The 15888-nt window shown below is 38.0% G+C and overlaps 1 protein-coding gene across 1 annotated transcript in view; it reads right to left on the reverse strand.

Moving 5' to 3' along the window:
• Positions 1-519: 519 nt before the first annotated feature.
• Positions 520-15888, reverse strand: part of LOC127427940 (mucin-5AC-like) — a 184695-nt gene continuing 169326 nt past the window's right edge. Inside the window, exon 2 of the mRNA XM_051675895.1 lies at positions 520-2134. Within this exon, the coding sequence (XP_051531855.1) occupies positions 765-1937 (1173 nt within the window). The 5' untranslated portion in view covers positions 1938-2134 and the 3' untranslated portion in view covers positions 520-764. The remainder of the gene's footprint in view (positions 2135-15888) is intronic.

Below are 15888 nucleotides of genomic sequence, written 5' to 3' on the forward strand. Positions count from 1 at the left end.
CAATGGCACTGGTAACTAAAAACTATTGCGTTAAAATGATGCTTCATCCATGCCTCTAGGTGTCAGTGTAAGTACAAGTCCGAAACAACATAAACAAAACATTTCTAAGCATTTAGCAAAAACATAAACTAAAGGTGAAAAATGTTAATTTTCAATAAATGTTTTAATGTTGTGACATTTTTTATGCCAGTGCACCAAAAGCACATGGTATACACATGGCATAAATGTTACACATTTGCTTTTAACGACACTATCGGTTAGGTTTAGGTTTAGGGAAGGGAGGTCAGTTTTGTTCATTTAAAACTCGATAGAGAACTAACCTCAAAAACCTCTTCTGTTTTGAAGAACTTTTAACTTGCATTTAGCACCACAGTTGCAATACTGCCATGATACATGTATGGAAACACGTTATATAATTTATAAATATGTAACAACATCATAATTGGTTTTTGCCTAAATTTACTGAGAACATTTTTGCTCTCACTTGAGCTGTTTGAGTCTGGTCAAATTTACATAATTTTATTAAATAAATATGGAAAACATGCATATTACAATTACATCATTATTAGAAACAAACACAAAGTCATCAAATATGCATTACCCCTTAAGCTTTAAGCCTTAATTCAGGAATGTTGTTATGCCAATTTCTGTAAAATTTCAATGATCTTTATTTACAGTATATCCGTTTTTTCTTAAACTTTTACACATTAAATGATTAACCGGTTTAGCATTGAACAATTAACAATAACATTCTGAATATCTTCTCAGTTCCTAACTAAGTCCTTTATAAACACAATAAGAGCTAGGAGGGCACATAAAACTAGGATGGTACCCATAGTTATGGCAGAATAGAAAGTCTTATCAGTGGTCATGGGTACCTTTCCTTGGCCATGTTTGCCTGCAGGGTTCATTGTGGTAGATTTGGTTTGACATTTGCCTGTACAAGGTGATAATGACTTGTGTGACTGCATTGTCAACTTGTGAAATGCTTTAGTAGACAATCTCTCTGGTGAAATGGTGTTTGTGCTTAAACCATTTAAGGTGGTGGTCAAAAGACTTGGGGACCTGAAAGATGTAAATCTATTTGATTTAATTGTAGTTTTTGTAAATAATGTGCTTTTACCAGTTAATTGTTTTCCATCTGTAATTTCTTTTGTACCAGTGGTAATTGCAGTCATACTTGGATGTTTGATATTGGTTGCCCCATTGATTGTAGTTGGACTGTATGACGTTGTTTTAGCTTGTGTAGATTCCTTTGGTCTGGCTGTGGTTGCTTCCCTTGTTTCATCGTTAGATGGCTCTGTTTGTACTGTTTTTAGATTTTTTGGGACTGTGCCTGGTGCCATTATTCCTTCTGTGTTTATATTAGCAAAATCTGCAATTGCTGTAATGGTTTCAGTTATAGTTGCTGTTGTCCTCAATGCAGACTCTGATCCAGCTTTTGTTGATGCTTTATTTTCAGCTATTATTATTGATGTAGTAATTCTATTGGTAATTGATTTTGTTGCTCCATCAGTAATTGGTTCTGCTATTGGAGTTGCACCCCTGATTTTTGCTGTATTTACACTTGTCGCTACAGTTCCATCCTTAGATGTCCCTGATTCTTGTTTTGGTTGTATGATGCTTACTTCTGTTGGTTTTCCAAATATTGTCGCATCTGTTCCACTTTTATGTGTTGGTACAAAATCAATATCACTTCTCTCAGTTTTGGGGGTTGTTTCTTCAACTGCATGTGTTAATGTTTCCACCGTGATTATTTGATCTATTTCTGTACAGGAAGTTACTGTTTCACCTGGGGTTGTTTCTGTTGTAACCGGTACTCTCTTTGTGGTCTCAGTTGTTGAAACTGCTCTTGTGGTTGTGTCTATGGAAGGAGCTGTAATTGTTGATGTTTTGAATGTTGTTGTTTCTGATTTTGTAGCTGTTGTTATTGCCATGGTTGTGCCTGGTGTCTCTAGCCTTTCAGCTTTTTTTGTTGTAGATAAAATGAGTGTCTTAACTTTCTCTTTCTCTGCAGTCTCGGACGAGGTGGATGTTTCTCCAGCTGTAGTTTCAACTGACCCAGCTGCATTCACGGCTGCTGTCTCAGCTGTTGTTTGCAAAGAGGGTTCAGCTATAGCAATGGTAGATGATGCTCTTGATACCACAGATGATCCAGATGTTTGTGCCTTCAGCATGTTTAATTCACCTTTAGTCATAGGTAATGTACCTGCTAAAGTTGTCATTTCTGTTTGAGTTGCATCTGAGCATACTGTTGATGGAATTATTGAAAACTTCCTTCTAATTGGAGATCTTTCAAACCTAGAAAAATAAAATATTATGTTTATTGGGGTAATAACACCTTACATATGAAAACCAAAAATAAATTTATTGATTGTGTTTCTCTCATTAAATTAAATTGGCAATCTTATAGACACCCTTAATAGACTATCACATTTCTTTTGTGTGGTTTAGGTTTAAAGGACTAGATTTTTACTTGTCCATCCAAGATGCCAGCAGACCAGTTACACAGATCACCCCTGCATAAAGATGGGAGACATAAATGGACCAGTAAGCAGAACAAGGTAGTGATTGATCTTTGATAACCTTTGATAACCCATCGGTTTTCATAATTAAAGGGATAGTTCACCCAAAAATGAAAATTCACATTTACTCACCCTCATGCCATCCCTGATGTGTATGACTTTCTTTCTTATACTTAACACAAACAAATATTTTTAAAAAATATCTCAGCTCTCTTGGATTAATGTGAAAGCGAATATGAAATGGAGATTAATAGTAAAAAGAACTTAAAAATGTATCTGCTTCTTACCCACACCTATCATATCGCTTCTGAAGACTGGAGTCTTATGGATTACTTTTATGCAGCCTTTATGTGATTTTTGGAGCTATAAAAGTCTAGCCACCATTCACCTGCATTGTATGGACTTACACAGCTGAAATGTTCTTCTAAAAATCTTTGTTTGTGTTCAGAAGAAGAAAGAAAGTCATACACACTCTGGGATAGATTGAGAGTGAGTAAATTATGCGAGAATTTTCATTTTTTGGGTGAATTTTCCCTTTAATTTTGTCTCATTTTTAACTAGCCATGGCTAGATATTAGATCATGTTCTCACTCTTAGGTCTAGAACATTCATATTCAGATATCAGATCAGCTATTAGGTTAATATTTATTATTTTTAATCACAGTCAATGATATGTGGCTCAGTTCAAAGATGCTTCATTGCCCCAAAGCTTCAGACAAGATAGCAAAGTGGCATAGTGACTGCCAAGACTAAACCCCACATCAGCTCAGAAATGATCTTATTGATTTCATGTCTTATATTCAGGATTTAAAAAAATATATGTTCTGCTGTGCTGTACATTTTGCTTTGATCCTCTAATTTATAATGAGCAGAGCACATGTGAAACCACCAACCTGCAGTGATGACTAGCACACAGACATATTTAGGAACCATCTTGTCTCTCTCTCTGTATTTGTGTGACCTGAGTGACACAAACAACAAAAATGAAAATACAACCACACAGCATCCATAACTTTCAGTGTGTGTGTTTTTTTTTGTTTGTTCATCTAGACTAATCCTTTGGCAACATCACCGCTAACATCACACACAGAAGCGGTGGCAGAAACCGTGCAGAAACAGTAAACTTTTGTCAGATTCCATTGTTGAAAAATGATTTTGAGGGCTCTCGTAGACGGTTGTGGCATTAAGTCATCAACAGAGCTGACTGGACTGAGGAGATAATTTCAACTCACAGCTTTGCAACAAACATTTATAGCGAACATTATTACAGGTACTGTATGTTATTAACTCATATCATTATAATAATTGTATAACTAATACATTTGTGTGTATATGATGGTTTTGTGTCATACTTTTGTTTAATCGTCTAATCTGTCAAAACCAACAAACAGATTGCTGGCTTTCTGCCACCACTTACTGCGCATGTGCTGAAATTTTTGTAAACAGTGGGACTGGTCTATTTGATAGTGCTGTTACACTTTCATTCATTTTCTTGCAAATTTACACTCACTGAGCACTTTATTAGGTACACCTGTACACCTAATTATTCATGCGCTTATGTAATCAGCCAATCGTGTAGCAGCAGTGCAATGCATAAAATCATGCAGATAGGGGTTAGAAGCTTCAGTTTATGTTCACATCAACCATCAGAATGTGATTCAGCAAAATGTGATCTCAGCGATTCCAACCGTGGCATGATTGTTGGTGCCAGACAGGCTTGCTTGAGTATTTCTTTAACTGCTGATCTTTCACGCACAACAGTCTCTAGAATGTACTCAGAATGGTGACAAAAACAAAAAACATCCAGTGAGCGGCAGTTCTGCGGACAGAAATGCCTTGTTGATGAGAGAGGTCAGAGGAGAATGCCTAGACTGGTTCGAGCAGATAGAAAGGCCACGGTAACTCAGGTAACCACTGTACAATTGTAGTGAGCAGAACAGCACAACACGTCAAACCTTGAGGCGGATGGGCTACAACAGCATTAGACCATGTTGGGCACAATATTAGGACCATAGTGTTCCTAATAAAGTGCTCATTGAGTGTTTTGTTTTTTCTCTTCATTTAATCATTTATTTTTTTTAGCCAGTAGCCAAACCATAGTTTGATATTAAGTGATGTAAATATGTGTTGAAGGTACAACATACAATATAAAGAAACTTAAAGCTAAATACAGAATATTCAAAAGCCTTGAAAGGCAAATTCAGTACTTACACATCATACCAAAAGCACATAATAATATTCTGTCACTATCGTATAACATATTGTATGTGAACAGTAATATTCATTCTTAACTCTCAGATTGTTTGATTTCAGAAATATTCATTCATTCATTGCAGACCATGTAACATATGTTTACACCCTCAATCACAAACCAGGTTTAAGTTTAACCACTCCAGTCACAAATTGCAGATTTAGTTGTTCAAAGGTACAGTTATGGTGCACATTAACAAAACATAGTAATTAATAAATATTTGGTATTTACCCAGTGGCTCATATGAGAAAGAATGACAGCACTTTCTCCAAAGGTCCTGCGACACTGAATACATTAGGACGTGTGAAGCTCACTTGATTTGCATGTTAAACTGAAGTATCAAGACTTCCCATCCATCCTCATGTATGTGTGTGTGTGTGTGTGTGTGTGTGTGTGTGTGTGTGTGTGTGTGTGTGTGTGTGTGTGTGTTTCATTGCTGGTCTCTATATCCTTATATTCCAAATTCCATATTTGTATTTAGATGGCACATTTTAGCCAGATGATTTTAATGCAGAGTGACTCACTATAGACTAATTGCAGAGCCAGTTCGTGTGGAAACACCTAGGGTTTGGTGGCTTTCTAAAGGGCACAGTGGTGACACAGCAAGATTCTGGTTTCTATACTTCTCCATTTCATGGTGTGGGATGAAATTTAAAATGCAACGGGTATCGGCATTTATATTACTATGATTAGCATGCATTTCATAGACTGGGTTCAATGCAAAAGGCCCATTACGTCATTTGGCTACGCTAAATCATTTAGCCACTAGGGGGAGCCCTTATTGTGTCACATGGTGAACCCAATCATGAATGTGTACTGCCAAGAAGAGAAAAAGAAAAATGAGACAGATACGAAATTGTCTGGTAAGAGTTAAAGACTAAAAATGAAATGTTGGAATCAAATACAACATGCTATTAAAATATATTGATCAAGTTGTCAGTTTCCTTTGTTATTTATCCTTTCATTAATCAGCCTCTGCATCTCACTTTGTCATTGGACCTGTATCTTTTTTCTCTCATCCCTGAGCATAGCATGTGATTAGATGCTACCTGCCGTGACTCATTCTCCAACTCAGAAATACTTTCTCTTTGTCTCCACAATGCAGTATGACTCACTGTCATTCATTATGTTTATAGAAAATAGTCTCAGTTTGACAATCTGTTCACCTACCTACCCAGGTTAACTGTACCTGTAACTCTTCTGGTCATAATAGGTGTTTACTGTCATTCAGTGGGACTGCAGTCATAATTAATTATCCTCCAGTGTGTCATAATCCGGCAGATTATGATGTTTTCTTGGATGATGTCAGGATCCAGTCCACAGCTGATATCCTGCAACAGCCGTTGCACTACCAACGTACTCAGAGCTACTAAGCAAGTGTGAATGTGTTTGATAGTCTTATTTATTTATTTATTTTTAAAAACATTGGGGGGGATGGGATTTTCTCCCCAATTTGGAATGCCCAATTGCCAATGCGCTTTAAGTCCTCGTGGTGGCATAGTGACTTGCCTCAATCTGCATGGTGGAGGATGAATCCCAGTTGCCTCTGCGTCTGAGACCATCAATCCACACATCTTATGCATGGTTTGTTGAGTGCGTTACCACGGAGACATAGCGCGTGTGGAGGCTTCACGCTATTCTCCACGGCATCCACGCACAACTCACTACACGCCACACCAAGAGCAAGAACCACATTCTAGTGACCACGAGGAGGTTACCCCATGTGACTCTACCCTCCCTAGTAAGCGGGCTAATTTGGTTGCTTAGGAAACCTGGCTGGAGTCACTCAGCACACCATGGATTCGAACTCACAACTCCAGGGGTGGTAGTCAGCGTCTTTACTCACTGAGCTACCCAGGCCCCCAGTCCTATTTATTTTTATTTTTTTATTCCATCAGAGCATGGCTGAGTTCGAAATTGCATACTACCATACTACTTATACTATTTCTGCCATAGACACACAAGGCAGAAGTAGTAAGAGTAGTATGGGTAGTATGCCATTCCGAACTCAGCCCATGTTTTCAGTCATGTGTAAATGTGTGACCAACAGTATCATAATGTATGGTCCAGGTAAACTCCAACCAGATTTTATTTTTATTTTTTATTTTTTTGTGTGTGTGTGTATGTGTGGCATGTTGCTTTCGGGTTAGGAAAATGAATTCAGTATCATCTGTCAATGTATTTGAACATGGAATCCTGATTCAAAGAATGTGTGAATTTTTAAAGATCATGAGCGTAACTCATCTGTATAGATTCACTGTGAACATACAGCAGGGCCGTAACCACAATATACTTTGTCATAATGACAATCACTTTTGCCCCCAATAATTTATGTCCTTGTTGCTGTTCTGCTGCAGAACATTGTTGCTGTTCTGCTGCAGACCATTATGCACTGCTGTATAATTGTCATTAAGTTGTTGCATAACATAATGGTTTAACATTTTTAATTTTTAGCGTGCTTAGTTGTCTAACACTGCTCGTCAATGTCATATGAGATAGCCAATCAAATCAATGAAAGTTTAAAAAGCTGAGCGGGAACCTTGATTATTCCAGTGCTGCGCATCAGTAAGTAGTTCAATTTAAGAGTGTTTGTGTCATGTGAGATGTGAGTATGTAATTAATCAGGCAATATTTGACCACTGTTTTATGATTGAAATATTGTACCAACCGACATTAATTTCCAAGGTTGCAAACTATTCTCCATTTGGTGAAATTTGCCGTTTTGAATTTAAAATATGTCATGTACAGTACGTGATTCGTATGTCATTCATAATTGTGAATGTGAAAACATCAGCGGAGCAGTTTTCAGCAAATCAGGCTTTAGACAAAGAGCGAATGTGCGTATATTGTAAAGTAATTAAATGAATGTGGTAATCTGGCAAGCTTTTGATGCAGCTATTTAGAAAACTCTCTTGACATTGTCTAAAAAAATGATCTTTAAAAAAAAAAAAAAAAAAGTAGAGCGTTGTCACCCAGATCAGAAATAGAACCTGTGACTTGTGGCTTTTATTATGCTTTTAGGTTTTGGCAAGGACAGTGTCATATAATGTTAATGCAAATATTATTAGGTAATAATGTAAAATCAGTTTAAGATTTTCTAAATAATTTCTTTGTCTTTAATTAATTCTGAATTTTGTACAGCATCTCCTAAGTGTCTTATTTTAAAAGAGACCATTTTATTTTGAGTATGTCTTGTCAGGCCTGTGCTCAAAAAAGTTAAAGGAGTAGTTCACCTACAAATAGAAAATGTATTTTTACTCACTCATTTACTCACCCTTATGTTGTTCAAAACCCATATGCTGGGTTTTTTCTTGGAACATAAAAATATATATTTTAAGCAGCTCTATTCCATACAATAACAGTTTATAGTGAGCAGCAGCTGTCAAGTTTCAAAAAGGACAAATACTATAAATCGTTATTAAAAGTTCATAAAGACATCATAACAATAGTCCATTTGACAAGTGCACTATATTCCAAGCTTTGTAGGGCCTTACAACAGCTATGTGTTGTATGAACTACTTTTATTATATTTTTATAATGATTTTTTTTCTCTTTGGACCTTGACAGCAGTGGTCAATATGAACTGTTTTTGTATGGAAGAGTGCAGCGTTAGGATTCTTGAAGAAAATATTGTGTTAAGATTCTGCTTGAAGATAAAAACAATGAGTGACAACTTGAGGGCAGTAAATAATTGTGTATTTTCTTTTTGCTAGCCAGCTGACACAGTCATGTAATTTTACAGATACATCAATGATGAAAAGTAATTCTAATTATATTCATCTTTTATTTTTATTTTTTTATTTTTTTGAGACAGCACAAAAAAGAGAGATAAGATGACTGAAACAGGCAAATTGCTAGCAATGCAGACACAGTGTTTGTCTTGAACTGTGTGAACTTTAAAAATACATGTATCTGGGGGCCTGGGTAGCTCAGCGAGTATTGACGCTGACTATCACACCTGGAGTCGCGAGTTCAAATCCGGGGCATGCTGAGTGACTCCAGCCAGGTCTCCTAAGCAACCAAATTGGCCCGGTTGATAGGGAGGGTAGAGTCACATGGAGTAACCTCCTCGTGGTCACCATAATGTGGTTCTTGCACTTGGTGGGGCACGTAATGAGTTGTGCGTAGATGCCGCGGTGGATGGCGTGAAGCCTCCACTCGCGCTGTCAACAAGCCACGTGATAAGATGCATGGATTGACGGTCTCAGACGCGGAGGCAACTGAGATTCGTCCTCCGCCACCCGGATTGAGGGATTGAGTCACTACGCCACCATGAGGACTTAGAGCGCATTGGAAATTGGGCATTCCAAATTGGGGAAAAAAAAACAAAACGTTTTTTTAAGTACATGTATCTTTAAAACATCATCGCATTTCAAGCCTTTATTCAGAAAATTATTGCATTCAGCAATATATTATATATATCCTTTACTACATTAAAGGACCAAAGAGGACCATTATATTTGTGACCTCAACACCTGTGACCCCCACCCCAATGTTCAAGACATGGTTACGGCCTTGACATACAGTAATTAAATTGACAGGCTATACAATGTCTGCTAATCTTCTATATACACAGGCTCTCTGAATTTTAAAAGAAAATCTTGAATTTAACATCTGAACTAAAGTATATGCACTGAAAAAAAAATATATATGATCAGAATGTCTATAATCTTATCTACAATTCTATTTCTATTCTAATTAGTGTTATTTATAATGTTTCACTCAGGAACACTTGCATCACTGAATGACGATCCTTTCAGAAAGTCTTACATTTATTTTAAGATCTCACATACATTATCTCACTGTGCCAGTGATGCAGCTGGATATGCGTTTGAATGTTTAATGCAATACATTGCACAGAATGACACACCATCCCATATCCTGGTTGCATAGCAACAAGAATAATCTCATGTTCTAGTAGGTTTGGCTTGTTCTTATTCCACTTGCAGAGCGATTGAAAGGTGGGGGCAGATAATATTTTAACTTGCAGAGCGACGTAACTTTGTTATGTAATATACCTGGTCTCTTGCTCATGCATTCAGTAATTTTTTTATTCATTTTAATAATGCATTATTAATATAAATACATTCATGATAATCTGACTGTGTACACCTCATCCTCATGAGGTAATGCTTGGCTTTGTACAGGCCTCTGCCCTGTTAAGTCTTAATTAGCATAATTAGAGAGGCACTTGTGAATAGGTCAGCAAGTCCCTCAATACCAAACCCAGAGGTACCTAACATATAGGACACACACATATTCAACATTCACTCTTAGTGTATTAAAGGAATAGTTTACCCAAAAATTAAAATTCTCTCATTATTCACTTACCCTGATGCCATACCAGATGTGTATAACTGTCTTTCTTCAGCAGAACACAAATGTAGATTTTTAGAAAATAGAGCTCTGTCAGGTCCTTATAATAGAAGTACACAGGTGCCAACTCTTTGACAGTCCAGAAGTCACATTTAGGCAGCTTTTTGTTTTTAATTTTAAATCAGTGCTTCCATCTAGTGCTCTGATGCTGTTTGAAATGGTTGAACTCTCACGTGATGTTCGTTCTTCTGTTGTAAATAAGCACCGCTTCTGAATTCTCGTGTGAACTCACCGATGCACTTACGTCACGTTCGCGTCAGCTGCTGGCAGAAAGCACTTTTTAAAAGTTAATAAAGTTTTAATTGTTGAATCATTTGTTTATTTATTTATTTTCTCCCCAATTTGGAATGCCCAATTCCCACTACTTAGTAGGTCCTCGTGGTGGTGCGGTTACTCACCTCAATCTGGGTAGCGGAGGACAAGTCTCAGTTGCCTCCGCTTCTGAGAAAGTCAATCCACGCATCTTATCACGTGGCTCACTGTGCATGACACCGCGGAGACTCCGCACGTGGAGGCTCATGCTATTCTCCGCGATCCACGCACAACTTACCACGCACCCCATCGAGAGCGAGAACCACTAATCAAGACCACAAGGAAGTTACCCCATGTGACTCTACTCTCCCTAGCAACCAGGCCAATTTGGTTGCTTAGGAGACCTGGCTGGAGTCACTCAGCACACCCTGGATTTGAACTTGCAACTCCAGGGGTGGTAGTCAGCATCAATACTTGCTGAGCTACCCAGGCCCCTATTGATTTATTTTTTACACAAAGGTATCAATTTGCTTCAGAAGACATTGATCTAGTCATGTGTGGATTTCTTTATTGCTGCCTAAATGTGACTTTTGGACCGTCAAAGTGCAGGCACCTGTGTACTTCCATTATAAGGACCTGACAAAGCTCTATCATCTTCTAAATATCTTCATTTGCATTCTGCTGAAGAAAGACAGTCATACACTTCTGGGATGGCATGAGTGAATAATGAGAGAAGTTTCATTTTTGGGTGAACTATTCCTTTAAGCATGCTTGCTGACACAAATACAGACTTTACATATGAAATGGAGTCTTTGGGACAAGTGATGTTTGGTCACCGTGATACAGAGCTCAGCGGTTTTATTTTAGAACATATTAATGAGTGTTTTAGCCCATAGAAAGAACAAACCTCACATCTCACTTTCAAACTGCTTCTTGCCTAATCTATGTTGACCTGATTCTTATCTGTCACAACCCAGCCTCAAATTCAGTCTGTTTCTCATTCTTTCTCTCTCTATGTTGTTTAATTCTCTCTTTATCTTTCTCTCTCTCTTTCAAATGAGGTCAGAGATTGAGTTTATATCAAAGTCACAGCTATCCAGTTTGTCATGCAGTACATCTCTCCAGGCTCTAAAAGTGTTAAATATAACAGAGCATCAATGTCACCCTACCAATATACTACAAAAATACGTATGGGGGGGGGTTAATGCATGAATTGGTGTGTCCTGGTTTCAGATGGCTATTTTTGGTCTGTGATTGATTAAAATAGTTCTTAGCTAAAGTTTGAGGGCACAATTTCTTTGGGATATTTGGGTTGTTTCATGTAACTTTGTCTAAACTGGTAGTGTGTGTGTGTGTGTGTGTGTGTGTGTGCGTGTGTGTGTGTGTGTGTGTGTGTGTGTGTGAGGATTTGGGTAGTTTACGAGGAAATTTTTTTTAGGTTACAAATTGGTAATTACAAGGGTATTATGCTATAAATGTGGTTTATTAGGACATTTCTAGTGTCCCCATAATTCAAATCGCTTAAAAAACATACGAATGTAAAAATGCAGAATGTTTTCTTAGTGGGTTAGGTTTAGGGGATAGAATCTATAGTTCGTACAGTATAAAAATCATTATGTCTATGGAAAGTCCTCATAAGGATAGCCGCACCAACGTGTGTGTGTTTAGGGAATAACATCCCCAGTCCACACAATGTGAATATGTATGTTAATTTTCTTATCACTTCATCCTCTGATCTGTTATTCTTTATCATTTTGTTTTCAACTATTTCCAATTGCAGTGATGTAGACAAACAATATCCTGCCACATGAGATATCCCAGACAGAGTGATATTTATAAGATATGCTGGTGATTGATACCACAATCTAAAGACTGCAGCAATGCACACACACACACACACACACACACGGCCATCTGTAGCATGTAAGGTCTGTATCATTTGACAATGTCCACACAATGCATTCTGGGAAGAAGCCAGAGATAAACATACCAGAGAAGTAACCTATTTGTCATCTTCCTGCTCTTATCTTCCCATCTCTCTCCCTCTCTTTCTCTCCATGTCCTCCTTTGCTTACTTTTTGTTCCTCTTTTCCCTTTCTTTTCTCTTACTAATTTTAAGCTGTCACACCCTTATTTTATTTTCCCCTTTACTTCATCTTCTCTTTATTCATTCTTCATTCATTCATTCACACTAAAAACAGTTCAAGGAACAAAACTTTATTTTTGGGTAATTCTGAGGAATTGCTGCTGAAGCTGTTTTAGAGTTGAAAGTAGCCTGGTTTCTTTACTAATGCCTTTTCTGACCTCAAATCTCATCACCTAAATTATGTTGCAGTCTCTCTCTCTTTCTCTCTCTTTCTCTTCTTACTTCCCAATTCCCTTTTCTTTCATCCTGCATCTATCCATCCTGCATTCGCTCCATGTCCTATTTTTATGCCAACAATTTTGTTGGTCCAAACTAGAACAGCGAGGTGACCTTCAAAAACTTGTTTCTGGAGAATAGTAGAACTTGGTGGTGAGAGAGAATAGAGAGAGAACAGAAATAGTTTGCTTGTCCCAGTGAGATGACTAGAAGGCTTTGAAAATAATATAAATATATTTTAGTAGAGAGAGAGAGAGAGAGAGAGAGAGTGGAGAAAAGAACAAGGGAGAAGAGAGGAAGTGGAACACAGATTGTCGAACAGCATCATTTATATTTGTGTTTCTCTTGGACGCAAATGTGACCACAGCATCAGGGTACAGCATCAGCCAATGGTATCGAGAAACAAGAGCTATCAAAAACAGCACTGTCATCAACATGATCTATGCAGCAACCGAGCTGTGTTATGCACACACCTCCATCCAGGGGCAACAGATTTGGAAATCCTGCAATGAGCCTGAGGCAAAAATGATGGCTTCTGCACACAACGACACACACACACACACACACACACACACACACAAATACACAAATTGAGAGACATGTTCCAGTGATTCAGCCCATTGGTGTTCACTGAGGCAGTTGTTTTAAAAGCACAAATATTAAAACATATAAATCCCCCATTATCAGGCCCAGACGGAATTTGCAGATTTATTTATTTATTTATTTTGCATTTTCTGCACTGATTTTTATGGAAAATCTGTAGAATTCTGTGGAATGGATTAAACAAAATGGAAAAATGTGTAAAACAGAGCTGAGAGCACTGCACATACTTATTAATAGCTAAAAGCATGATCAAATTAGCCATAATCTTAATCAAATTAGTTTGTTTTATTAAACAAACATGCAAGGGAAACTTTGTGAATGATGGGTGTATTAATTCTGCAGAAATCTGCTGGGCCTGCCTAATTCGACCCTGTCTACTTCCGTAAATATATTTGAGAGAGCAAGATGCTTTTTGAGTAACAAATTAAGATAATACTTACTCAAAATAACCTCTTCAGAAAAGGGTTAACCATTTTCTTTCATTATTAACATTTTTTATTGATTCCAAGACAGACAAAAATAAATTTAACCACAAAATTATACATTAGGAATCAACTTAAAACCTTTTTATAACCCCCCCACCCCCCGCCCACACAATATAAAATAACTAAATACCCACATATAAACAGACACACAAATAGTACATAAAAAAAAAAGACAAAGTTCAACATATAGAAAAAAAAAATAATAATTCTCCCTCCACTGCCCCACACTAGGACCTCTCCAAATGAGACAAATAACTGCCCCATTTTCTGCCATAACTCGACAGGTTCCCCAGCCATCTGGAAGTCATCTCCTCGAAAGCTGCCACTTTACCCAACTCGGTGCACCACTCACGATATGAGGGTGCATCAGTTGACTTCCAACCCCTAAGGATTAGCTGTCTGCCAATCATCACGCTGGTTAGGACCCAGCTTTTCATATATTTATCTGCTATATTCAGGACCCCTCCATCACCCAAAATACAAAGTCTGGGGCAAAATGAAAACTGAGTGTCCAGTACGTCACACACAAAATGCTGGATCCTCAACCAAAATTCCTGAATCTTAATACAACCCCAAAAAACATGGGTTATATCCCCGTCTTCTGACTGGCATCGCCAGCAGGTGGGTGAGTCTTTAAGACCAAGCCTGTACAATCTAGAGGAGGTCCAGTAGAACCGATGCAAAATCTTAAATTGCATCAGACAGATCCTTGCATCTCTAGATGCAGACCTGATGCTTTTTAGGATCCTAGCCCACTTTCCCTCCTCCAATAACAAATTTAAATCTTCCTCCCATAATCTTTTGAGAGAATTTAAAGCTCTGTCCCCCAGACTCTGAATTAACAGGGAGTAATACACTGATGCCTCATGACCCTTCCCAAAAGCAGCAATCACCACTTCCAGAGTATCTGCAGCTCTAGGGGGGTGTATGCTACTCCCAAAAACAGAGCAGAGCAGGTGGCGCAGCTGTAAATACTTATAAAATTGAGATCTTGGAATCCCAAAATGTTGAATCAAATTTTCAAAAGATCTCTATACTCCACTCTCATATAGGTCACCAAGAATATTAACCCCCCTCACAATCCAATCTGACCACAGAAAGGGGACTTATTAATACATATTTTAGGGTTAAGCCATATGCTCGAGGCTACATTTAAATAAATGTCAGAATTAAACACTCTGGACACTTTTGTCCATATCGAGTGCAAATGCAAAATAACGGGATGTGACTTAATCTCTCCGGCTAGTTTAATCGAAAGGCTTTGCAGTAGCAAGATAGGGGCAAGAACTTCCTTTTCAATACAAAACCAGGGAAGAGCTCTCTCAGGTGGAAGCGACCAATGAGCCAAATGTCTAAGACTGAATGCATAATAATGAAACAAATTCTTGGGTAGGCCTAACCCACCTTTGTCAATCAGCCTATGTAACTTATTGAAATTTAACCTGGGACGTTTACCATTCCAAATAAAGGACTTTGCTATGCTATCAAATTGCTTAAAATAAGAGAGGGGGACATCTACAGGAAGAGACTGCAGTAAGTAATTGAATTTTGGAATACAATTCATTTTAATAACATTAACCTTCCCAATCATAGATAAGTGTAGTGAAGCCCACCTGTCAACTACATTCGAAAACCTTTTTATTAAGGGATCAAAATTAACTCTGACTAAATCAGACAAATTTGCTGGGAATAAAATCCCCAAATACTTAATGCCCTGTTTGGGCCACTGGAAGGCACCCGGGTGGAATGCCATTACTGGACAGTACGCTGTCAAAGCCAAAGCTTCGGATTTAGACCAATTGACTTTGTATCCTGAGAATTTGGAAAAGGAATTAATCATTCTGTGGAGGCAAGGCATAGATCTAGTGGGGTCGGAGACGAATAATAAAATATCATCTGCGTAAAGCAGAAACTTATGCGCCACACCTCCCGCTGTCACCCCTGGAAAATCATCCTCCTTTCTTATCGCGGCTGCTAATGGTTCCAGGGCAAGACAGAACAATAATCGGGAAAGAAGGCAGCCCTGACGAGTGC

The sequence above is a fragment of the Myxocyprinus asiaticus genome, chromosome 3 (assembly GCF_019703515.2).
Source record: "Myxocyprinus asiaticus isolate MX2 ecotype Aquarium Trade chromosome 3, UBuf_Myxa_2, whole genome shotgun sequence".
Taxonomy (NCBI): Eukaryota; Metazoa; Chordata; class Actinopteri; order Cypriniformes; family Catostomidae; genus Myxocyprinus; species Myxocyprinus asiaticus.